The 22,683-nt window shown below is 48.2% G+C and overlaps 10 protein-coding genes across 10 annotated transcripts; 6 read left to right on the forward strand and 4 right to left on the reverse strand.

Moving 5' to 3' along the window:
* Positions 1–752: 752 nt before the first annotated feature.
* HD556DRAFT_1013936 (Spc98 family-domain-containing protein) lies at positions 753–4,344 on the forward strand. Its single transcript, XM_041295878.1, has 9 exons — positions 753–1,097; positions 1,146–1,516; positions 1,569–1,643; positions 1,696–1,894; positions 1,942–3,223; positions 3,282–3,288; positions 3,345–3,463; positions 3,516–3,970; positions 4,034–4,344. The coding sequence occupies exons 1-9, from the start codon at positions 810–812 to the stop codon at positions 4,208–4,210; spliced, it is 2,973 nt and encodes a 990-aa protein (XP_041154177.1). The 5' UTR covers positions 753–809; the 3' UTR covers positions 4,211–4,344.
* Positions 4,345–4,401: 57 nt separating this feature from the next.
* On the reverse strand, positions 4,402–6,327 carry HD556DRAFT_1247783 (P-loop containing nucleoside triphosphate hydrolase protein; the record flags this gene model as incomplete). Its single annotated transcript, XM_041298725.1, has 2 exons — positions 4,402–5,578; positions 5,627–6,327. The coding sequence occupies 2 exons, from the start codon at positions 6,325–6,327 to the stop codon at positions 4,402–4,404; spliced, it is 1,878 nt and encodes a 625-aa protein (XP_041154178.1).
* Positions 6,328–7,816: 1,489 nt separating this feature from the next.
* Positions 7,817–8,137, forward strand: HD556DRAFT_1247827 (uncharacterized protein; the record flags this gene model as incomplete). Its single annotated transcript, XM_041298731.1, has 1 exon — positions 7,817–8,137. The coding sequence occupies one exon, from the start codon at positions 7,817–7,819 to the stop codon at positions 8,135–8,137; it is 321 nt and encodes a 106-aa protein (XP_041154179.1).
* A 1,648-nt stretch (positions 8,138–9,785) lies between these two features.
* Positions 9,786–11,201, forward strand: HD556DRAFT_1413353 (uncharacterized protein). Its single transcript, XM_041304237.1, has 3 exons — positions 9,786–10,207; positions 10,260–10,881; positions 10,986–11,201. The coding sequence occupies exons 1-2, from the start codon at positions 10,000–10,002 to the stop codon at positions 10,877–10,879; spliced, it is 828 nt and encodes a 275-aa protein (XP_041154180.1). The 5' UTR covers positions 9,786–9,999; the 3' UTR covers positions 10,880–10,881; positions 10,986–11,201.
* Positions 11,202–11,233: 32 nt separating this feature from the next.
* HD556DRAFT_1413358 (uncharacterized protein) lies at positions 11,234–13,141 on the forward strand. Its single transcript, XM_041304238.1, has 4 exons — positions 11,234–11,420; positions 11,501–11,713; positions 11,762–12,210; positions 12,263–13,141. The coding sequence occupies exons 2-4, from the start codon at positions 11,625–11,627 to the stop codon at positions 12,688–12,690; spliced, it is 966 nt and encodes a 321-aa protein (XP_041154181.1). The 5' UTR covers positions 11,234–11,420; positions 11,501–11,624; the 3' UTR covers positions 12,691–13,141.
* A 302-nt stretch (positions 13,142–13,443) lies between these two features.
* HD556DRAFT_1413361 (Spo11/DNA topoisomerase VI subunit A) lies at positions 13,444–14,997 on the reverse strand. Its single transcript, XM_041304239.1, has 10 exons — positions 14,975–14,997; positions 14,863–14,917; positions 14,760–14,813; positions 14,621–14,707; positions 14,486–14,569; positions 14,357–14,431; positions 14,237–14,304; positions 14,035–14,187; positions 13,925–13,979; positions 13,444–13,868 (listed from the first exon to the last, which is right to left on the reverse strand). The coding sequence occupies exons 2-10, from the start codon at positions 14,911–14,913 to the stop codon at positions 13,809–13,811; spliced, it is 687 nt and encodes a 228-aa protein (XP_041154182.1). The 5' UTR covers positions 14,914–14,917; positions 14,975–14,997; the 3' UTR covers positions 13,444–13,808.
* HD556DRAFT_1014154 (uncharacterized protein) lies at positions 14,763–15,697 on the reverse strand. Its single transcript, XM_041295879.1, has 4 exons — positions 15,450–15,697; positions 15,220–15,402; positions 15,101–15,156; positions 14,763–15,041 (listed from the first exon to the last, which is right to left on the reverse strand). The coding sequence occupies exons 1-4, from the start codon at positions 15,653–15,655 to the stop codon at positions 14,962–14,964; spliced, it is 525 nt and encodes a 174-aa protein (XP_041154183.1). The 5' UTR covers positions 15,656–15,697; the 3' UTR covers positions 14,763–14,961.
* Positions 15,698–15,794: 97 nt separating this feature from the next.
* On the reverse strand, positions 15,795–17,076 carry HD556DRAFT_1413380 (uncharacterized protein). Its single transcript, XM_041304240.1, has 3 exons — positions 16,730–17,076; positions 16,470–16,682; positions 15,795–16,417 (listed from the first exon to the last, which is right to left on the reverse strand). Exons 1-3 carry the CDS (start codon positions 17,017–17,019, stop codon positions 15,868–15,870), a joined length of 1,053 nt encoding a protein of 350 aa, XP_041154184.1. The 5' UTR covers positions 17,020–17,076; the 3' UTR covers positions 15,795–15,867.
* A 1-nt stretch (position 17,077) lies between these two features.
* HD556DRAFT_1014212 (uncharacterized protein) lies at positions 17,078–19,566 on the forward strand. The gene is made up of 9 exons (XM_041295880.1): positions 17,078–17,522; positions 17,584–17,712; positions 17,772–17,870; positions 17,919–18,138; positions 18,192–18,511; positions 18,576–18,900; positions 18,952–19,038; positions 19,101–19,206; positions 19,258–19,566. The coding sequence occupies exons 1-8, from the start codon at positions 17,205–17,207 to the stop codon at positions 19,106–19,108; spliced, it is 1,506 nt and encodes a 501-aa protein (XP_041154185.1). The 5' UTR covers positions 17,078–17,204; the 3' UTR covers positions 19,109–19,206; positions 19,258–19,566.
* A 662-nt stretch (positions 19,567–20,228) lies between these two features.
* Positions 20,229–22,190, forward strand: HD556DRAFT_1449433 (uncharacterized protein; the record flags this gene model as incomplete). Its single annotated transcript, XM_041307596.1, has 10 exons — positions 20,229–20,329; positions 20,385–20,661; positions 20,719–20,858; positions 20,909–20,951; positions 21,002–21,029; positions 21,061–21,292; positions 21,355–21,429; positions 21,487–21,510; positions 21,559–21,940; positions 21,999–22,190. 10 exons carry the CDS (start codon positions 20,229–20,231, stop codon positions 22,188–22,190), a joined length of 1,494 nt encoding a protein of 497 aa, XP_041154186.1.
* Positions 22,191–22,683: the final 493 nt, after the last annotated feature.

A 22,683-nucleotide genomic window follows, 5' to 3' on the forward strand; every position in this document is an offset into this window, starting at 1 on the left:
AAGACCATGATACGTCAAAATGACGCCATGAAAGTAGCAATACGTACAGGTAAATGCATCTGTCACTTCAGCTAACGGACTTTCCGTCAAGTCCCTGGCGCGGCTGTCAGCGCTTTGTGAGGATAGAGAGCCATCCGGTGCCACGAAGATGTCGAGGCTACTAGAATGTTGATGACGAACAGCATGTTGTTCTGCCAGAGGCCTAATCCGTATAGTACTTGCAGACTGGCTCTCCTTCACTTTCGCGGATGGGGGCATCACTGCGAACGGGAGCGCCTTTGTTTTTTTGTAAAACCGCTTCCCTTGGCATCCAGTTGGATTGATGTTCTCCTTGTTCGAGACAGACTCAAGACGAGTGGAAAACATAGCTGGTTCAACAGTAGCGTATATGTAGATGAGATTGTGTATCACAATAAAATCGACGGATGGTTACTTGCAGTACCGAGATTTCGAGACTTTATAAACCTGGAGCCTCATTGCACTGAGGATGCATTGCTTGTCATGGAAACGGTGGACCATTCCTCGAGTGGTGCAAGTGTGAACAATGGTTCATTAACCGAACAAACCAGGCGGCGCCCAAGGAGCTACATCCCTGTTTGAGATACCATTGAGCCATGTCTCACCAGTCTGTGGAATCTGTGGACGCGACGATGGGTAAGCAGCTCACCGAATGTGATTGATGCAACGGAGTGCATTCCATGTTTGGTCGTGTTAGGAAGGGAAGGATATGCCAATTAACACCAAACAACAGTCAGAAGTTGTGTCATAAGACTCATAACTATAGACCGATATTCTTCGCGTGTTTTGGAATGTCACTTTGTGGCGATACCTGGAATCAACACGAACATGACATGGATTTGGCACTGGGCATCCTGCCACATATAACACCTCAGTTCTTTGTCCCTCGAATGTTCGACAAACCTCAAGACCCCATAGTGCATGCAATTGATAGGGAGAAGGCTACAACTCTAGAGAAACGCGATGCTCGTAATTTAGACTCAAGAGACATCACGCGCACTCAAGATATGCCTGCACCACCCTCCTTGTCACCAGAGGTACTGTGGGCAAATTCAGTGACAAGTGGTGATCAACATTCAGTGAGGACTCCCTGTGTCGTGGTATGAAAATTCAATAATAAATTTTAGGATCAAGTTGTCTCTTGGGATGTTCTGCGCCAATCGCACCCTGACCGTTCATACAACACTCCCTTCTTGACCGAACAGTCCTCCGATGTATCAGCTTCAGCACAATACCAGTCAGATTCATTTTTTTACAGTGTTGATGGCATAACAAACGTAACATCTAGCATGCGACCTTTGCCGTTTGACCCGCGAGCAAATGTAGTCTGTGTGAATGAACTTGAGCTGCTTGAGTCGTTGAGAATGACAGTTCTCGGAACTTCGTCTTTTCTGCATACGTGGGATCCAGTTTCAGAGACGTTCTTATCATCCGGAGGCGCAGGAAATATGCCAAACAAGCTGCTTATCAGTGGCAAGGATGAGACGATGAGTAGTAGGTGAGCAAACAACTTCAGTTCAACATGTGTGTTTATTAATGTGATAATGTAGTCTCCTAAAGCGATTTTTAGATATTGGTACTTTGATGCGACGCTTGGAGGTATTCCTCAGTGTTTTACGAACGCGGTAGGTTCCATGATTCCCACTCATGAATTACGCTGTCTAAATGAGAATGCAGACGCAAAGAGGAAAATGCAACAGTCCATGCTTTCTCACATGCGCTCTCCGTGGTGCTCGTCTATCTACGTGACCAACTTTTTCGTGGGCCTCTATCTAACTTCTGCATCCCCGTCTCTCCGAAGACCCTATCTGCAATATGGCTATACTATGGGCTTTTTGAAGAAATTGTCGTCTCTCTAGCGTCACTTTGCCAAAGGGTACGCTCGCTCACATTTTCTCGTTTACCTCTGACATGCTCTATCAGGGCCTTGGATTGTCTCCCTCGCAATATCCGCGATTTACGGTGAAACCAGTGGCTCTACTTTCTCGAATATACAAATATCTTGATACCCATTTTCGCAAATCGTCTTCCCGGTCTTTGATTGCTGTGTTCGCTTATCTCCTTACAATGTCCTCGAAAAATTACTTGCAGGCATTGTGTCGCTCAGTTGCCTATGCTGACAGCAATAACCAGCGGGTAGCAACGAGTCAGCAGCCTCGACGGACTGCAATTGGTCCGTTGGATATCGAAGACTTTGATCAGGCGTCACCTGAAGATGATGGAGTTCTCTTTGCTGAAGACCATGAATTGCCGTCTTTTATACCACGCGATTTGGCTGAAGTATTGCCAGCTGCTCAAAAATCTCTCAAATTGCTCGCTGCCGCAAAACCCGGTCATCCTGTACTAAATCCCCCGGTGCGACGGCCGTTCATCACTTGGGTCTGGTCAACCAGAGACATTGAAGACTTATGGAGAACGGGGTCTCTTGACGAGGTCGGCGATGTTGCACCAACTATTGGCTCTCACAGTCCCCCTGATCTAGCTTCTGCTGATGGTAATCTCCCTGGGAGCGATTATCAGTCCGACCTCGTCGGTTTCCGCCTTTTCGACTTGGAGCCTGGCTCAAACAGAGATGATACATTTAATGAGCACTCAATGCACGCTGCATTGGAAATTTTCATCCTGTCCTTTCCACCCGTCCTTCCTTCAATAACCCCGAACCTGGGTCTCCTGACTAGCCTAGTCTTTTCTCCGCTCATATCACACGCCGCCTCCCTTTCCAGTGCACTGTTATCGATATTCCTAGACCAGAACTCATTTCTCTATGTACATGACCATCTGGTTCTGCTTCGTTCACATATGCTCCTGACTTCCCCATCATTCAAATCACGACTTACAGCTGCTTTGTTCTCTGACACCGATGACCGTGAGGTTGTCGCTGGAGGCGGAAAATCGTTCGCCCTGTCCCGCCAAAGGAGTAGATCTGCCGCTGGAGTGGCTCAGCATGGCACCAGACATTGGGCTGTTGGCTTAGCCCCGTTCTTGATAGAGCGAGGGACGTGGCCTCCTGGGGGTGCTGACCTTAGCTTTTTTTTGAGAACAGTTATCGTGGAATCTCAGGACATATGCTCATTTGGCCCCGATGATAGGCAGGAGCATGAACTCGGGTCGAGGCGCATAGCACAAGAAGCTGAAATTCGTCTTGGGTTCGCCATCAGAGACCTCCCTAGCGATACGGGACGTGAACGATGGCTCAACCCACTTTGTAAGCTATGTTTTCCCTATGCATTGTACATTTGCGCTAAGTCATTATGCGTACTTAGATATCGAGTAAGTAGCGCCATTTTTGCTGCAGATCGAACATGCTTCATAAATTTCTTGACCAGGGCATTAGACTTTCTGTATCTTGACTACAAAGTTCCTCATCCTTTGGAAGTAATTATCACACCGGACACTACATCCAAATACCAAAGGATTTTCTCCTTCCTTTTACGTGTGATCAGAGGTGAGCCATGATTGTTTCGTACTTCGACATACGTTCAACGAAAACTGTATAGTGGAATCTGCCATTCGAGCGGCTTTCCGCATGACGCATCAGGGTGTACTTTTTCCGACCTTGAACCAATCCAGGAAACTCCTCACTCGCTTCCGTTTCGTGGCGCATTCGTTCGTAACCACCCTCTCCGCATATATATTCGATGTGGCAATTGGGGGCAACTTCGACGCATTCCTGGCTCGAATCACTGCATGTCGTTTGGGAACAAGCTCCGAGTTTACTGATGTCTTTTCGCTCGCTGAGGCTCACTCCGCTGTCTTGAACGACATTCTCAGTGCTTGTTTGATGCGTTCGGCCCAACGAGCAGCTGGTGACCTTCTTCGTGGGAGCCTAGAACTTATCCTAGAGCTCTGCGTTATGATTGGTGACCTCAACGACGGGCGGTTGCAGGAGTACCAGGCGTCATCAGCTCTTGATGTACTCTTTGCTGCATTTCGTAATAAAATATCGACCCTGGTACGTAGTTGACTGCTTTACTATATGAAACCAGTAGGCTGATTACAGATCTTTCGGTTGCAGATCAAAGTCCTAGAGGTCCTGCTGGAAAAGGATTTGAAATCATCGCAACGCCAGGAACTCTTGCTTGCATTACAGGAACAAAGCGATGTTCGCCATGCCCCTGGTGGTGTGGAGGCGTTGCGCCACCTTATATTACGCCTCGACATCAACGAATGGTGGAAGAACTTGAATTCGTAAAATGATTGCGATACTAATGCAGTGATTTATCAAATATTACATGAGATGATGCGTAGTATGAGTTCCTGTATCGTATAAGACATAACCATAAAAAAGACACTAGCCATAAGAAATGAATAACGCAAAGTTTACTGAATGGCTACATAATAGCACCATGGTACCGACTTAGAGGTGGAGGCGTTTAGTTGTGTCTAATCTTCAAATGCTTCATCGAAAGGTTTGTCACCGCCCATACCTGACACTGATTTCGCTTTCGATTCTCGGGCGATGCGGCCACATTCCCTAGCCCATATAGCCCTGACTTCCTCTTCACGTACATCGCTGGCAGCAGAGCCATCAGTCAGACCCAGGCCACGCAGGACCTCATCCGCGCGAACGGTCTCTGCAAGCTTGATGTCTTGGCCTGCTGCAGCTCCCTTCGCTACTCCGCCAAACGATACAGCTCGACCGAGCGCACGACGGCCAGTCCTCGATGGAGAGGCAGTTGCCATGCGAGTAGACCTCGACGCCACGAGTCCTATGGTCTCTAGCATCCCTATCAGGTCTGAAAACTCGCTTCTGGAAACTGGAGTGAAGATGTCGCTATCTGCACGTGTGAGCACAGTTGAGTAGTATGCATGGAGCTGTGCAACGTCAAGCCCAGTGATCCTTTGGGAAACGACGGAACCTGCGCGCTTCACAGGGGACTTGGTAGGCGTTGAGGTGGTAGACGCAGAGAGTGACAAACTGGCCTCCATCCGCTTTGATGCAAGAAGTATGCATAGGAGAGCCAGCCTGACTTGCAGGCCAAGATTACGAATCTTGGACACGGTCTCATTGCTAGTAGGGGATGGTGCCAAGGAAGAAGAGGAGCGACCACCGCCAGTGGAAGGTAGATACGCCTTGAGGGCTGCAAGGATGTGATCCGGTTTAACGATGAGAGGTGGAATGGTGAGAGGATTTGTATCTGCATCTGGGACCTTTGAACCCGCGACAGCCAGGTCTATTGCCCCCCGAAGTACCTCAAACAAGGCTCGAACGTCACCAGTTTGCGAGGCAATTTTTTTCGTGAGGAGAGTTAATGTTGAAGCAGGAAGAAACTTTTTGGCTTGATCTGTTACTTCTGGGTATTCCAGATTATCATAGAGAGGTGAGAGACGTGCTTGCAGCACTTGGAGTAGTTCCTGGGAGGAGTACGCGCCGAAGTGAAGGGTCAGGGCGCTGGAAGCTTCACTAGCAGACAACTGCGCCAAGGACGACGTGAGGGTGTGTGTGTTTGCAATTCCGATTATGCGGAGGGTGGACGGATGTTGCTGGGACATGGAGAAAATTGACGAAAGTGTGTGATTTGAGGATGCAAGGTGGTCGAGTTCATCAAGTACAATAATGCTGATACCAAGGTCAGATGACGAAATGAGCAGTGGTGCTAGTACATACCACTTATAATTTAAACTAGAGAGCACTTTGTCGATCGCCTGCTTGCCCTTGGCTTTGCAAGGTTTCGCAGCATTCTTGGAAGCCCTTGCGGGATACAATTCGTCATAAAGACGATCCCAGAGGGCATCCAGCCCGTTCAAGGCCATGCAATTAATAGAGATAACTCTCAGATCGGACGTCCCTTCGGACTTTTCGAACGAACGCAGGACCGAGTTGACAAGCGCAGTCTTTCCGGTTCCAGGTGTACCGGAGATGTACAAAGACGTGTGTGCACTATCACCCCAGGATGAGGTGATGAATTCTAGAATGCGCTGTCGTTCATCCTCTCGGCCAGCTATAGAAGATACACTCGTGCTGGTCGAACGAAGTAGTCCTCGAGCACGGGTGTATACAGGAAGTAACAAGACTGGGGGTGTTGGTGGGGGAGTAGATATCACTAATGTGTGGATGGAACGTGGTGTGTCGACTGTTGCGTCATTCCACGGGTCAGTACGGAACGGAGGTACGTTTTCCTTATTTGAATCTCCTGCAATGCCGGAGAGCGAGATACGGGCGCGTTTCGATTTGGGGCTCTGTTCTGGGGTAAGCATGTGCTGCGATACTGTTACAACGTCGCTTGTCGATGCTGATGAGACAGCTTTTTGATCGACATGATGAGCACGCTTTCCAAGGACTGAACCTTGAGATGACCGTGTTTGCATGATTGCGGATTGAAAGTAACACGGCCTGTGTTGTGAGTGACGACGACTAGAGAAGACTAAACGTCGCCTAAGTACCAGATGGACGTTGACAAGAGACTTGTGAATGGACAAGTTGAAAAGTAGTTTGGACCTACTGTGGACAATTCGCATAGCGGGTTCCAAATTTCAAGCTCCGCTGATCACTCATTTCAACGCGACGCGCTTGGACGCGTAAGTCATGTGACTTTATTCGCGTTGTGCTAATCTTAGATTTCGCGTCCCAAATTTGTCAACTTACATATTCTTCGGCTTAGCAGCAGCATGTATAATCTGGCAGCGTGACAGTCAAGCAGCAGCCGCAATCAATTCCTCTGATTCCCACTCGGACCTCAGCTTGCGAGCACTACCTGTTCAAAGTGCATCTGGGGGGACACTGTGACTGGCATCATGGAGGCCCGTGGTGTTTGAGCGGCATTAGGCTTCGAAGTTCCGACTTCATTCCAATTTCCATGCTAATGCTGCGCACAGTACTCGGCACCCATGGGCAAGCTTTTCTGACGTTATATTTCATCATCTTTGTTGCTGCCCGTCTTTTCCTTGCCCTGGCAGAATATCACAGACAATCTGGCCATAGGCATGTCTCACTCGCTTCCAGCCTTGGCCTTCGTTCTCGCTTTACAGTCTTTTGAGGTTGCGGGCGACGCTGTATACCTGCGAGAACCAGTGTGAGTTTATGTGATACTACCAGCGCATTTTCTTCTCATCCTCGAACCAGATTTATGTCTCCTCGCGATGAACCAGACAGTGGTGATAACAATGACGATGGCGATGATAATGGTACATCCACTACATCCCACACTACTACCAGTACAACCACCTCCAGTACGACTTCTACTAGTACGACCACCTCCAGTACGACCACCTCCAGTACGACCACCTCCAGTACAATCACCAGATCTACATCTCAGTCGAGCTCGAGCTCCACAACTACTACCTCAGGCACGCTAACCAGCTTTAGTTCGAGTTATACCAGTTCCTCCAGCTCATCCCAGAACAATGGGTCTTCAACTACTAGTCAAGGACTTAGCACTGGAACACGCGCTGGTCTAGCATTTGGGATAAGTGAGCTGGCATTATCCGAGCCTTTCCCGAAAATATTGACTCAGTGTTTCCAGTGTTTCTCTTAATATTCTGCGCAATGCTAGTGTGTTACTTAAGGAAGCGATCTCGTAGGGCTCGGGAGAGCGTCGGTTATGAAGCTGCCCTTCTGTCCTCGGAAGTGGGTCAATACCGTCCCCCCGACTCTGTGGCATCGAGAGAGAGAGACCTTCCACCTCCACCTCAGCTGGATACCGCATATCTCAATTCCCCTGATATTTCGCACTCTTCGTCCTTGTCAGCAATCCCAAGTGCCGCTCCCTTACTGAGCGATAATTCGCACCTAAGTTCACACCTCACACCTACTTGGAACCGCTACAGCATATCATCACAGGCATCAGATTCTCAGCAAATGGCTACTCAGAATGCGCCTATTCTCCCAAACCCCTACGACCCATTCTCAGCACCCACCCGCTCTGCGTCATACACATCCACGGCTTCTTCTCCAACACATTCGATACCCCATGGTAGTTTGATTCCCGCTAGTGCTGTGATGATGGGCACTTTTGCTACACCCGTGGCCAGTAGTTCGAGCAACGTCCAGCCCGAGCGCCGGCTTTCCGCGCTTCACACAGATATGACCCTACATCAGAAGCAACTTGAACTCGACCACAAGAAGCGGAGTCTTGATGCTCAAGAAGTACAGGACCCTCCGCCGCAATATTCTTCCTGACTATGAATCACGGACTGTAATGCGATGATTGAACAGTTTCCCACTATTTTTAACTGCTCTCATAGATACCTCTGTATGACCCGAATTTCGAACAGTAGCAGTAAAGCTCGAGGTTTCATTCGCAACTTGTTTCTATAGGTACTTGTTGTTTGCTGAACGTTGTTTATACTCTTCGAGTTATACCTTGCCATTACCTATCCCTTCCTATATGCTGGAATCTCTCATAGAATTCAAGCGGTCCATTCTTTTTTTCCGGATCTGTAGTGAAAGTCTAGTTCGGCCACTTCTCCCAAGCCAACGTCAGTCTCGATAAGCCAATTCGAGTGTGTACGTAGACCGGAAAGTTCTGTGCGAGCGGTAGTGGCGTGGTGGACTCGTTGGCTCGGGCTGGCGGCCCGCTGGCATGATGTCACAATTACCAACCCTCGATATCTGTTGACTGTGTTTCAGTTCTTCCCTCGTAAAGCATCATAGGCTCGAGTCTTCGTTGAACGTTAACCTTGGAACGATGACAGCAAAATCTGAACCTACTACACATACTTCACCAGTACTAGTTGGCCTGGCCACCACTCGTGCCAGTTCTAGGACCACCTCTAATACCCAGTCCAGCTCTAGAACTGTCACTACGGGCACGATCTCCAGCTCCAGTTCCAGTTATTCAAACACGACCGTCACGAGTTCCTCAAGCTCGTCCAAAAAAACTGGAGTGCTCAGCACTGGAGCGCGAGTTGGACTAGGATTTGGGATAGGTAAACTGACATTTTACGAGCGTTCCCTCCAAAATGTTGACTCGTTTCTTGCTTAAATTCAGTGTTCTTCTTATTATTATCCATAGTTCTGTTTTACTACTTGAAGAGACTATATCAGAGGACTCGGGAGAAAGCTGATTATAAACCTGCCCTTTCGGCGTCGGAAGGGGGAAACCCTCCACATCCACATCCAAATTCCCAATACCCATTCTCAGCACCCGCTCGTCCTTCATCGTACTATTCTCCGATATATTCAATACCCTATGAAACCTCGGAAAATGCTACAATGATGGCCACTTCAAGTGTGCCAGCGGCCAATAGTTCAAGCAACTCTCAGCCTGGGCGCCAGCTACTGGCGTCTCATGCAGAAATACCTCGATATCAGAACGAACTCGAACAGAGGAATTTAATGGAATCTTGATGAGGCCCAAGAACCACACCACCCTCCGCCAAAATATTCTTTTTGAATGTCTGCCACGCGCGATATATCACGATCATGATAATATCCAGCTGTACCCCACTTTGAAACTATTCCTTCACGTATTCTGATAAAATGTCCAAAGCCTTGGACTTTGAAAAGCACAGATTTGTAACGCTTGTCAATCATCAATTGAGGCCTCCGCCGCTAATTTCGTTCCTACTACTTACTAAAGTTTATTGCGCTACTTTACTTCCTCTCCCTAGTATACGATTGTCTTTCCACATTTTTCTCTACTGAAATTCATCGGCTCCCCTTCAAGCTCCTGTTAGTACTTGTATGTTCCACTGGTCGTAGTTTACGTCCTTCCCTTGCCAAATGACAATACCCTCCTGCGCTGCTGAAGTTCAAGGAATCTTTCATAGCATTCAAGGCTTCGGTCCGACCGGCTGATTCTCCCAGCTCGAAACTTGAAGTCGCAGTCAATCTGTGAATCTCGATAAGCCGATTCAATTTCAAATATTGAATGCCACAAATAAGTTGCCATCGGAACTTCCTGCACGCGTGTGGTGCACGGCTAGCTACGCATACGTAGTCCTCGGGCATGGCTCGGGTATGGCTCGGTCTGCTCACATATAAGTGAGGTAACGACATGCCTCCATCTGAGATGTCTCAGGTTCGAGTAATCGATAACGATGGCATTCTCGTTGAGTCCATTGACACCACCAGGCCCCACACCTACTGGTTTACCACCAGTTGTGATCACCGCTCCGTCCAGTTCCACATTTACTAGTACATCTGATACCCAGTCCAGCACTACAAGCAGCTCTAACACAAGTTCCTCAAACTCGTCCCAGAAAGGGCTTAGCACTGGAGCGGGAGCTGGGCTAGCAGTTGGGATAGGTGAACTGACGTTTTACAATTCTTTCCCTCAAAAATGTTGACTCGATTCCAGTGTTTTTCTTGATATTAGCCGTACTGTTGTTCTATAACTTGAAGAGACGATATCAGAGAGCTCAGGAGAAAGCCGATGATGATTCTGCCTTTGTGATGACGGAAGTTAGCCGAGACCTTCCACCTCAAACTGTTGTATCCCGAGGGAGAAACCCTCTACCTCCATCTCCACCCCGCCGGTTGGATACTGCGTATCCGGCTTCAGCTCATATCTCGAGTGCCGCTCCTTTAGGGTCCCATCAGAATCCATACCCTGTATCTGCTCAGAACCGCCACAGCACATTGTCGCGGGCGACAGGCCCTCAGCGAATAGCTATGCAAGATGTACCTGCTCTCCCAAATCCTCACGACCCATTTTCAGCACCCGCTCGCCTTCCATCACACGATTCTCGAGCACGTTCAATACCCCATAATGCCTCGGCGAGTGCTGCAGTGATGGCCAGCTTTGATTTGCCAGCGGTCGGTACTTCACGCAACTCCCAGTCTGACTCCGAACGCCAGCTTTCGGCGCTTCATGTAGATATGGCTCGACATCAGAAGGAACTCGAACTCGAATACAAGAACCGGAATTTTGACCAGGCTCAAGAACTGCAGGAGCCTCCACCACAATATCCTTCTTGAGTGTGCGTCATGCACTATACATTGCGATGATCCAATTCTTCCTCACTTTGAATTATTTCTTCACATACTCTTATAAATGTTTATGTAAAACCTTGGACATTAACAGGACAGATTTGTAAAGCTCGTTGATAATCGATTGAGGCCTCGGCAGCTATGTAACTCGTTCCTAAGAGGTGCTCAAAGGGACTACGAGTTCTAGTCCTCTGTAGTTTCTATTCTCCGGTAGTTCCATGTTGCTGATCAACTCATACTCTGCTGAAGCTGCAGCGCTGAAGCTTAAGCTGGCGTCTCTCGTAGATCACATGATGTAACGTTCGTCCCCAAACAAATTCAGCTGTAACTCGAAACTCTACAACACAAGCAAGTCACCGGGTACGTACTTGAACTCTACAATATTGTGGCATAAGTCAACTCTTATCGCTACGGGGTTTGATTAGGCTCCCAGTGACGAATATCCTCATTTTGATGTCAAAAATGTTTTAAATTGCGTAGTACCGTTTCATCAGTCCAGCTTCTCCGAGCGCGTGTGGATCAGAATCAGGTAATCCCCACCTTAGATCTTTATCATTCTTCGAGCTCCTTACATACGCTATTCCCCGGCTTCGTGCGGACCGATTCTAGAAGAGAATCACTTCACGTCAATGCCGACCACAGTACTCGGTACCATGCGTACGAACATGCTTTTGAAACCGTTTCCTTTGCCCGCCACGTTCGGCGCTCTCCGCCTTTTGCAAGGCCACCGGACATGTCCCGCTTGCTCCCAGTCTTGGCTTTTGTTCTCGCCTTGCAGTCCGTCGCGGTTGCAGCTAACAGTTCACACCTGCGAGAGCCAGTGTGAGTTCGTATAAAAATATAAGATCGGCGTCATCTCAAATTCATTAGATTCATGCCCGCCCGCGATAACGGGAGCGGGAGCGATGACGACGATGACGATGACGACGACGACATATCTAGCACTGCAACTACACATCATACTACCAGTACCTCCGCTTCCATCAATCAGTTCAGCACCAGCATCACATTCACTACTCACTCCAGCTCCAGCTTTTTCCTCGGCTCCAGCTTCTCCTCCTCCAATTTCATCCCCACCCCCACCTCCACCTCCGCCTCCACAATTACTACTCATCCCAGTTCCACCTCGATTACCCAGTCCAGCTCTGTCTCTACAATTGCCAATACAGACATGTCCATCAGCTCCAGCTTAAGTTATGCAAGCACCACTAGTGGTACCAGTTCCTCAAGCTTAGGGCAGCACAGTGTACATGGCGTAACTCCAACTGCCGGCCATGGGCTTAGCACTGGGGCGCGGGCTAGTTTATCATGTGGAATAAGTAAGACGTCGTCGTCCGAGTCTTCCTCTACAAAATACTGACTTAATAACAGTGTTTTCTTTGATATTATCTGCACTGGTAGTTTGTTATTTCAGGAAAAGGTCTTCTCGCCCTTGGGATCGAATCATGGATGAATCTACCATTTCTTCGTCGGAAGTTAGTCAATATTTCCCTCACAATTCCATTGCCTCTCTCTCAAGAGGAGTTTTACCTCCACCTCGATTGGACACTGCGCATCCGTATCCACCTGATATCTCGCACTCTCCGCCCCTTCTGAGCATCCCAAGGGCTGCCTCGATGAACGATGATTCTTGTATCGAAATTTATACCCTGTATCTGCGAGGAGCCCCTGTCATGGATAACAAATACTTGCCAACACAGTCTCAGCGCCCACCCGCTCTGCGTCGTATGCGTCCACAGGCTTTTCACGAACACACTCTAGACCCTATGGCGCTCGGGTCCTTGCAATTGCCGCATTGACGGGCATTTTTCTACGTCACTAGTCGGTAGCTCGAGCAACTCAAACTTGAACAGAGTCTTGATGCTCAAGAATAGCAGGACTTTCTTTCGCATTTTGGACTATTTCTTGGAATGCTGCAATAGACACTTGGAGTCTGGAGTTTGAAGACCAGAGGGTATGTCTCGTCAAACCTCGAGGCTGCAGCGCCCAACTGCTGGGAGCTCTTGTTTCTACTAGGCATTGTTGTTTCTCAAGGCCCACTCCATTCATATTATATTAATATTCTAGTTGTTGCTATTCTTATTGTTTCACCTTGCTAGATCCCTCACACTCTGCTGAGGCTGGCATCCAGACAATATTAATCAAAAGTCTGAGTCAGTCATCTGTGTACTCTCGACCAATAGCTAAGAAAGGTGTGCCTACTCTCCACGACCCATCCTCAGCGCTTAGCATCTGTACGCACCGTTCCGCACGCATCTCTCGTACCTGCAAATCCTTATGATGCTTCAGTTCTCGCGAGTGTTGCAACGATGAGAATATTTAGTGCGCCAGTCGGTGGCTCAAGCAACTCCCCGGAACCCCCCCGTTCTTATCGCTCCACACAGGTTTGGTTTAGCATCGGAAGCGGCTCGAGCTCGATAAATGTCTTGAAGCTTAGGAAGGACTGCAGGACCCTCCGCCACTTGAGTAACCACGAACTATACTGCGATAACTCAGCTCTCTCATTATTTGTCTTAGACTCTCATATACCTATTTTCGGTGTTGTTGATCTTCTGGTGATAATGAACCTTGATTGCATGATATAAGTACTTTCGTATGTATGTCGTTCTATTTTCTACGCGTTTGGCACACTCACGACAGTTATGCTGCGTTGTGACACCGTTACCCATAAACTCTGGAGGGATGTTTTCAAAGACTATTGTGCCAAAGAGCTGTGAGTATGCCTGGCATTCGAATCACCGTCAGGCAGACATCTCGATGAAGTGGCAGACTTTATGAGCCAAGTAATGTATAAGGGAGTTAGACTTTTGACTTGAGGAACTCGACAGAATCTCGATTTCGGCCTTCCTTCGCATGTGGAGCATCCGCGTGAGCTCTTTTCTGTAGGCACATTCAGTATCGAGTTACGGTATGAAACTTACACCTGCCTCCATTTCGTGGGCACAACATCGGTGGCACGGCTGAGCACTGCGAGCGCCTACAGAGGATAATGACAGGATTGAAATCATGGTGAGGCAATAAAGTCCATCTTACCTTCTTCTCATCATGCAGTGTGATCGGGATCAGTGTGTCCAAATCAATTTCGAGGCTATGAGAGTGAGCCACTTCAGCAAGGATGAGGGTAGAAAGTCATCAGTATCTACTCTGCAATTTCGGATGCCCAGATGCCAAGCCATTCGATTCGTTTTGCTGCGAGTTTTTCGTTCTCATGTCGTAGACTGCGGCTGCCATACTTGTACACCGATAGAATGTCGAGTCCATACGCATCGCCATCGACAAGTGCAACGATCGGAATGCTATTGAATATGATGATGAGTACTTGGAAATGCTGCAGCTTTAACTCACTGCGCTGGAAGGTTGTCTGATAAGGTTTTCACGAGTTGTCGGGTGGCCACGTCAGGATATCCCTTACCCTGGAGGAAGCATATAAGCAGCAACGCAGCTAGTATCATAGCACTTAGTCACAGTGATTATGAGCCCAGGACCGGGAAGCGACTGGTGGCTTGCAAACTGAAAACGACACAGCGTTTGAAAGACAGCCTAGAATGAGAACCAGATCAACATCTCCTTTAAGGAACGGCCTCCAGGAAATACCTCTTTCTCGACCACAAGGACCCATGAAATATCCTCTTTCAGCTCAAATCGCTCTATGGTTTCACCCGTAGGTATCAAAGTTCCCTGACAACCACATTCAAATTCTGGACTTGTCTTTCTGGAACATGTATCCACCTCTAAGTCGTTAATAGAAATCACTTCGCCTTCGAGAAGGTGAATTGTCAGCCCAGTGCCGCATATAAGGCCCTTCGATGCAGCGCGCTAGAACAACGTTGAAGGAATTATATCCGTGATAAGGTGACAAAGAGGTTACAATTTTGAGGTCGGCCCGTTCTAGGTCCAATGTCACGGCAAGATCATCGACGAGCTGGCGTCAGTGAATATAAACGGTGACACTCCGTGCCCAAATAACGCACTCGATCAACAGTTCCCTGAGCTTTGAAGAGGGGGACATCCTTGTAGTACATGTCACTAGGAACACAGTTAGCTTCTTCTTAGTTCCTTCTCAAGCTTCATTAAGACGGATACCGCTTTGTTAATGGTACATTGTCAACTAGGGCTTGGTGAGCGAAGTCCATGACACGTAAAATCTGCGCTGTGTGCAAACGGTCTTCGGTGAAAATGAAGCCATCATGAAACGACTACCAGACCAACCGAATGGCTTTATACTCGCTCCTTTTCGTTTAAGGGGGTATCGTATAACTCTGATACTAAAAACACCGGCACATCAGGGGACTGCAACAGCGGACTTTGACCCGGAGTAAAGACATTACCATTCGGATGTTTTATGACGGTCGGCTAACTGAAGCTCGATTTTGGGGTATTTTGATCTTGAATTAATAGGTGCCTGAAAAATTCCGATAGACGTTATATCAGCTCGTTGGTTTGGTAGTGAACCAGCAAGTTGTTCAAGAAACGACAACGCTAGTCGTTCGATTTTTTGTATTGCCTCGAAACTTATCGGGCCTATCAGTAAATAATGGGGCAGTTATATCAGACGTACCGCAAAGAGTCCTCCTTGTTGCCTTCGACCGACTCCTCCGAATCTGACTCTGCATTTTGGTATCCATCTGTCAGACCATCGGATACGTCACAGTCGCTATCACCCTCAGAGACTTGCTCATTATCTAACTCAGAGAAATGTTCATCGTGAGTCTCCTCAGTAGCTGGATGTTGTAGAGCCGTGTTGGCATCGAGGATTGAAGCCATGAATGAAACTTTGAGGACTCAAAAGAGCATTCAAGAATCAAGGTGGCAAGTCGTGACAGGTTGTGACGCGTAGATCACGTGCTCACTAAATCATGAATCCATCGATCACGTGCCCAGTCAAGAACCAATATAAGTATTTGATGGAAAAGGACATTTCATTGGACCAGAGTACAAAACGAATAAGAAACAGATTGACCAGACAAGAATCAACATTAACCCCAGGGGGAGACATCTATATCGAACCACTTGGGCAGCTTTTTCCAGAAGTCTTCTTTTGCTGCATCAACGACCGCTCCGAACTCCACCCGACAGTGTTCGCACGTTTTCATGGGAGAAACCTCGCTGTTCAACAGGTCGTCACGGATCTGCATTTGCTCTGCTTCGGCCATCGCGTACAGTGGATCCGAGGTCCGATTACTGATGATACCGTTGATATCTCGCAGAAGTTCGAACGTGATGGCCTCGAACGCAATCTGACAGGTCCTCTTATTGACAGGGTGGCCATCCTTGCGACGTAGACACCATTGAGAAGGTTGCCTTCCTTCCAGGTTGTTGACGATGAACGTTGAGAAAAAACGAGAAGCTTGTTCGCGACCTTTGAGAACGGTCAGAAGATCGGCGTATTCTAATCTGACGTTTACGCCGGTGAAGGGTGATACAAAACCAGTCGCAGCTTCACTTGGAGTGGAACGGGTTAGGTCGTACATCGCGGATGGCAGAAGTAGTAGGTAATCGATTTCACGAGCGAGGTTAATGATTTCTCTGATTCAAAAAGTGGTCAACACTAAGCAGGCAATTAGTCAACTCGGCTAACATGGGGTGCGGCAGAGAATCGCGTGGTGTATAGGTACCATCTTGTCCGGTCACAGAGGCCTCACGCGTGTCCCATTGGGCAAGGGTAGTGGGCCAGTAGTTAGAGAGTCCGCGTAAGATATCGTTCCGGAGATGATGCACTTTGTACTTGGTCAACATGCGGAGGAGACCTGAGAGCGTTGGAAATCCCTCTGAATTATAAGTCAAGAATGATCTGTTGTACGTCAGCTGGAACGGAGAGAGAAAGACGCGTGTTCTAACATTCCATCATACATCGCTTTCAAGAAGTGCGCTACATCTGTAGATGAATCTGGTAAGGTAAGGACTGGGCGGTCTTCGAGTGTCGGAGTGTTGTCTATGGAGCGCATGAGTTCATCCAGAACCTCGGAATGCCGTGCTAGGAGCCCTTGATGAACTAAGAAATAGGACATGCCCGCGAGCAAGACTATATTTCCATCGTTGAAGCAAAGATCCGTATGTTTGCTTGCCATGTGCATGGCCATTTGCACGTTCGCGGAGTGCCTATTAGTGCTGAAATCTGCCGCATTCATGGCGATGATATGACTTATTATCTGGCAGCGTGATGGTGAAGAGCAGATCAATGTACATCAACCGTGAGAATCTGAATTTTCAGCTTGCCCTTGACTTACTCTTGTGACTTGTTCAAGCACAATTCATTTGTCTGCCCTTACTCTTGCTCTTGCACTAGCTCATCTCCTACTATCTGCTTTTCAATATGGCCGATGCTCCAAATGTCCGTGTCGTTCCCGGTGCTCTCCCTCCTACGTCACAGGCGAAAATTCAAAAGAAAAAACGTCGATCACACAAGCCAAAAACTGCAGACTCGCCTGCCGAAGGCTCCGTCATCATTCCCGATGCTACTTCTGCTGCTCCTGTTGACCGGGCACCAGAAGAGGCGGATGTGAAGGAGGGTACAGTTGCTCCAGAACATGTTGCACCTTCTGAAGCTCCGACCTTCGACGATTTCACCCCCAAATCTAGTCCGGTTGTCGAACTTCTCCAAAAGCGCTTAAAAGCTATGAACAAGAAGATGGTACGTGAAACTATCATTGTGCATTCTAGCTTCGGCACCAGGTAGCTGACATGTCTTCCAGTCCCGCGTAGCGAGTTATGCAGCCATGGAGCACGAAAAACTAAACGATGACCAAAAGCGAACTCTGAAGACCCTTCCTTTGTTGGAGGCCGTTCACAAAGAACTAGAAGATGTCAAAAAACTGATCGAGGTTCGAACGATACCATCATTTACTCATCGACAAAAATAATAAATCTTTTCGTGTAACAGTCCCACGAAGCTGACCTTGCACGTGAAACGGCAACTAGACGTGCAGAGGCTGAAGCTGCAGAGGCCGTCAGAGTCGCCGACTCAGTTGCTGCTGCCGAGGTAGGGAATTGATTGTGATTGATGAGCTTTGTAGCTGAGTTCTTCTAGGCATCGTTAGCTGGAAAAACCTCTGCTATACTGTCTCTAATCCGTCTGCATACATGTCTCTCAAATCGCCAGCCTCTTCCCGTTGCTCTTGATTTTAACGAGGCTGAAGGAGAAGCGATATTTTCTGTTTGCTCGACCCTCATTACTGAGGAGTCTGAATTCAAGCAAATAGTCTTGTCCAGTCTTCTCTCCGGACAAGGCGACTGCAATGGTGTTTCTTGTAAGAGCATTCCTCGGACTCAATAATCCAGGATTAAACTGACAGTCTGATAGATGCAAGGCTACTGGATATTGTGCAGTCCTTCCTCAACCCTCCTCGTGAACCAACACCCTTACCGGCAGAGCCTGATGCAGCAACGGAAGCTGCCTCTGAGCCTTCAAGTAACTCGCACACTGAATCTCAACCTATTGCTGGTATTCCCACCACCAGCATTCTGAGTGGCACTGGTAGCTTCCATTTCATGCAAGCGAGCGAGCTTGAGACCGCTGACTTTGAGAATACCGCTGAATGGGTTGAGAAATCCGAGATAGAACTGACGCAGAATGGTGTTCTCGAGCACGAAGAACCCACACCTTCATCTGTGAAAGACGAAGTAAGTTAGCCATTCGCCCAAAGATACAGTATGCTTCAGATCATAATGATCATTGACTCCGCAGGGTACACCCGCGCAACCGATTGATTGGGCCGAGGCGGACGAGGAAGGTGGTCTGCCATCGATCGCAAATCTACAAGCGAGTTTTGCTCCTTCAGGATCAGCCACTCCTGTTGCTGAACCCGTACCTGCACCTGCAAATGGCATCGAAGTTGTCGCTGCCACTGCCCCGGAGCCTGAGAATGATGGCTTCACACAGCCACGAGGTCGCGGACGTGGCAGAGGTTTCCGTGGGGAGGGTCGCGGTGGGCGCTACCGTGGGCGGGGTGAATTCCGCGGTGGCGATCGAGGGAACTTCCGTGGCGGTTACAGAGGCGGCGAGCGCGGTGGTCTGTCTTGATCATTTTGTTCATGATTTCCACTTACTCCATTTTTCTCAGGTTACCGTGGTGAACGTGGCGAGCGCGGTGAAAGGGTCGAGCGTGGTGAGCGACCTGAGCGGGTCGAGCGTGGTGAGCGGGTCGAGCGTGGTGAGCGAGTCGAGCGTGGTGAGCGGGTCGAGCGGGTCGAGCGTGGTGAACGGGTCGAGCGTGGTGAGCGGCCTGAGCGGGGTGGCCGGTTTGATGGCGACTGGCGAAGCGACGAAAATCGTGGACGTGGCAGGGGACGCGGGCGCGGACGTGGGGACAGGGGTGGTGAGTAATCTATGGTGTTACTTGCATCAATTTCTGAGATAAAATACCCAGGATATCATGAGGCGCGCGGAGCTCCTCCTTCTTGAGAGTAGTTTCTGTGAACACACAGGTGCTGAAGGCCTCCTAGATTGCGTCTCGAGCCTCTGACCACAGTTGCATGCATTGCTATGGTATATGTTTTTGATGTATGTGCACCTTACCTTCACATGAAATGGCAGTCCCAGTTCTTGCTCTTTTTGTTGGAAAGCTTGTCGCAATATCAGTGACTCAGATCTTTATACTTTGTATCAATCGATCGAATTGTGAATACACGACACTCAGTTAAGCGCTAAGCGCTTTCAATCTGAGGCCTGATTGGCGAACGTTGTGGCACATGCGGTGCCTGTAATTTATAGGAACCCATGTTGTCAACCTCAATGTGTATGCACTACTTTCTTCGTTTCTTCTGGTCTAGCTCGCCTTGCAAGGATTATGGTCATAAGAATCTTTCTCGTCAAGTATGCTAACTAGTTGTCCTACTTACTTGCAACGTCACATCCGATCCGACTAGTTTGAAGTTTGAGTTACGTAAATTGTGGCTGTCTATTTACGCGTATCAGCTCGTTTATCGGACAGTCAACATTTGACCCCACACTCTCCACACTCAAAGTGACCCTTGGATTTTGATGTGTTTTCTAGCGCTTTGGGAGTTCCATACCAAGATGGAGCAACACAGCCGTCGAGGTACTGCAGCTTCAGTTGCACACATGCCTCTAATCTGATCATCTTTGAATCTTGATCAGTCGCTGTAGTACCTGTTCAATGCTATAGGAACCAGAGCGCTGATCATCAACTTCCATTGACAAAACCGTGCGGATAGGCTAACCTGTGCAGATGTTCGGTTGTAGGTATTACCAAAGATTAAACGATCACCGCCAGTATAAAGTAAATGATTTTGTTGTCCCAAGATAGCAAAAAAGCCGCTGAACAACAGGACCACTGGATCAGCTTTGACATCTCTTTTCCCCTTGCACTTGCCTAAGATGTCGTCGGTTTCATTTCTCGTCGACGATAAATCTCCTTTGATACACTATGATTCTACCTGGGCTCCGGGGAACTCTGGGGATGACCCTTTAGCAGACCAGTATGTGTTTTGTATCATTTGCCTTGCGATTGACGAATAACACAACTATTCTCAGATACTTCCGCGGGACCTTCCAGACATCGAACGTAACATCAAGCGTTGCCACATTCTCCTTCAATGGCACGGCCTTCTGGATATATGGTGCTAAAAGATCGAATCATGGTACATACACCGTGGTGGTTGACGGCGCAACTTTCGCGGGAAACACTGGCCAATCAAATGCCAATTTATTTCAACAAGTGCTCTTCAACCAGAGTGGCTTGGCACAAGGGTCACATACGGTATCGATTACAAACACTGCCACTGGGAACCTCTACGTTGATATCGACATGGTAGAGTGTGTCTAACCTTTGACCAGTTCAACGGCTCATTGTTGTTGCTCATCAAAGGTGGTCTGGCAGACTGAATTTAGCGGGACCCTGCTAGCAACAGAGATGGTCGATGACGCGGACGCCAGATTTGAGTATCAGCAGCCAGAGTGGAATACGAACCCCACCAGTGTAAACCTGTTCAATAATGGGACTGGGCAGTGAGTATCTCTCTCGCGCTGTCGTGGAGGTTTTCAATAACGTCATTTAGCTCCACGAGTGTTAGTGATGCCAGTGTGACCTTGACATTCACAGTGAGTGCTGAACCAAATGTTATCCATGTTGTTCTAATCGATAATTCAAGGGCACGTCACGTAGCAACGAACACACTTGTAATTCCCAGCTAATATGCAACTTATCAAGCCGAATCTGTCAGCATATTTGGCACTGTGGGCCCTGGCAACGGTCTGTATACCGTCTCTCTCGACTCTCAACAACCCACCCAGTACAATGCCACCGCATATTTGACTTTCTATGAAGTGATGCTTTATCATGCAGACAATCTCGGCTCTGGTCAACACAAGGTGACCCTCGTCAACCTTCCTGAAACAAACGGACAGACACTCAATATAGACTATGCACTGCTTACATCAAGGTGAATATGGTTATGTGCTGATTTCGCACATTCCCACACATCATGATACTAATCAATGGAAGTTCCAATTCCTCTAATTCAAGCTCCAGTCCGTCAGGAAGTCCATCTAGCTCCGGCGGTTCGCCAGGAACTTCAAGGTACGTACATCAATCAACTTTTCCCACACAAATCAGTTGACCACTACATGTATGCAGCGTCAATGCGGTTTCAACTTCAACGTGAGATAAATTACTTTCAGCGACCTCAATAACTTATACGTGAGGCAGAAGTTTAGGTTCCGGGGCTATTGCAGGCATTGTCGTGGCTCTCGGTGTGGCTCTCTGTGCATCGGCAGCTGCGTTCTTCTTTTATCGGCGATGGAAATCGGCACAGGCAGCGTCGCAGGACTTGTATCGGATTCGTACGCCCCAACATCCCCCGGGAAATGCTAATATGGGTGCTTCTTCCTCAGTGGAGACAAGAAGTAATGCTAGTCTTATCCACCAAGACACTTTGCCCCGAGGCACTTCATGGCAGTCATATCAACAGGCAGAATACGATTATCAGAGTTCGCCTCGTACTGCAAATAGACTACATATCCCTAGCTCTAGCATGCCCACGGTAGACGAAGTCGTAGTAAGCTCGACAACACAATATCCGGTTGACGAGGTAGGTGCCATATTTTGTCTCCACTTTCATGAACGACTTCATTCAACTCTTCTCGTAGATGGGAAGTTCACACCGCCCTCTACCTGAAGCTCCAGGCACTCAGCAAAATATATTCCAGCTGCCAGTGCCCGACGATTCAATGGGCATCTCAAAAACTACGCCAGTGCAGCGACGCGCATCAATGCAAAGTGCTTCTGCAACCATCAGGGACAACCCACCCCCTCCTGATTACATTCAAGCGACCAGGTGATTTACCCAGGTATTTTTAGTGTTTACCAATACATGCACCGCATGCTTTCACGCTGACTACGTCAGTCGTAATGTTTATACCCGAGATCTAGACAGTAGCTGCGCAACTCTTACTTATTCACGATCACTACTAGATTACAGTCTTACGCAACTTATTTTCGTATCGGACCCGGTGCGTGTGATGTCTGCAAGTCCTTGATTGCAGACTCACCTTATGTAGAAAGATATCAATTGTTATATGTTAGCTATATATTGGTTCAGTTATCTTAGGGTCAAGATTGAAAGCATAGGATAGACTAGGATACACTGAGCTGCTACTTCTCCTATATACTATCTACGGTATTGTGTTGTGTAATCACATGGCCGTTGCCACTCAAAAAAAGTATACTACAGAAAGAGAGTAAACAGTGGAGCTCAGGTGGCACACGCACGCGGGTGGGACGCGAATTGCTTCCGCGGGATCAACTGTTCCGTCCTTACATATGTTAGATGGG

This window comes from Suillus plorans, assembly GCF_016647745.1.
Source record: "Suillus plorans strain S12 chromosome Unknown HD556scaffold_88, whole genome shotgun sequence".
Classification (NCBI taxonomy): Eukaryota; Fungi; Basidiomycota; class Agaricomycetes; order Boletales; family Suillaceae; genus Suillus; species Suillus plorans.

Coding starts and splice junctions, on each gene's coding strand:
- HD556DRAFT_1013936 (XM_041295878.1), top strand. CDS start 810: ATGTCACTTTGTGGCGATACCTGGAATCAACACGAACATGACATGGAT. Junction 1,517..1,568: donor GATGAGACGATGAGTAGTAG/GTGAGCAAACAA, acceptor GTGATAATGTAG/TCTCCTAAAGCGATTTTTAG. Junction 3,971..4,033: donor GTAATAAAATATCGACCCTG/GTACGTAGTTGA, acceptor TTTCGGTTGCAG/ATCAAAGTCCTAGAGGTCCT.
- HD556DRAFT_1413361 (XM_041304239.1), bottom strand. CDS start 14,913: ATGTACTACAAGGATGTCCCCCTCTTCAAAGCTCAGGGAACTGTTGAT. Junction 14,305..14,356: donor GTCCTGGGCTCATAATCACT/GTGACTAAGTGC, acceptor TGCTTCCTCCAG/GGTAAGGGATATCCTGACGT. Junction 14,188..14,236: donor TCAGACAACCTTCCAGCGCA/GTGAGTTAAAGC, acceptor CATATTCAATAG/CATTCCGATCGTTGCACTTG.
- HD556DRAFT_1413380 (XM_041304240.1), bottom strand. CDS start 17,019: ATGAATGCGGCAGATTTCAGCACTAATAGGCACTCCGCGAACGTGCAA. Junction 16,683..16,729: donor AAAGCGATGTATGATGGAAT/GTTAGAACACGC, acceptor GACGTACAACAG/ATCATTCTTGACTTATAATT. Junction 16,418..16,469: donor GATTCTCTGCCGCACCCCAT/GTTAGCCGAGTT, acceptor TTTTTGAATCAG/AGAAATCATTAACCTCGCTC.
- HD556DRAFT_1413358 (XM_041304238.1), top strand. CDS start 11,625: ATGTCCCGCTTGCTCCCAGTCTTGGCTTTTGTTCTCGCCTTGCAGTCC. Junction 11,714..11,761: donor TCACACCTGCGAGAGCCAGT/GTGAGTTCGTAT, acceptor CAAATTCATTAG/ATTCATGCCCGCCCGCGATA. Junction 12,211..12,262: donor TAGTTTATCATGTGGAATAA/GTAAGACGTCGT, acceptor ACTTAATAACAG/TGTTTTCTTTGATATTATCT.
- HD556DRAFT_1014154 (XM_041295879.1), bottom strand. CDS start 15,655: ATGGCTTCAATCCTCGATGCCAACACGGCTCTACAACATCCAGCTACT. Junction 15,157..15,219: donor CGTCATAAAACATCCGAATG/GTAATGTCTTTA, acceptor CGGTGTTTTTAG/TATCAGAGTTATACGATACC. Junction 15,042..15,100: donor AGCGAGTATAAAGCCATTCG/GTTGGTCTGGTA, acceptor GTTTGCACACAG/CGCAGATTTTACGTGTCATG.
- HD556DRAFT_1413353 (XM_041304237.1), top strand. CDS start 10,000: ATGGCATTCTCGTTGAGTCCATTGACACCACCAGGCCCCACACCTACT. Junction 10,208..10,259: donor TGGGCTAGCAGTTGGGATAG/GTGAACTGACGT, acceptor ACTCGATTCCAG/TGTTTTTCTTGATATTAGCC.
- HD556DRAFT_1014212 (XM_041295880.1), top strand. CDS start 17,205: ATGGCCGATGCTCCAAATGTCCGTGTCGTTCCCGGTGCTCTCCCTCCT. Junction 17,713..17,771: donor ATGTCAAAAAACTGATCGAG/GTTCGAACGATA, acceptor TTCGTGTAACAG/TCCCACGAAGCTGACCTTGC. Junction 18,512..18,575: donor CTTCATCTGTGAAAGACGAA/GTAAGTTAGCCA, acceptor TTGACTCCGCAG/GGTACACCCGCGCAACCGAT.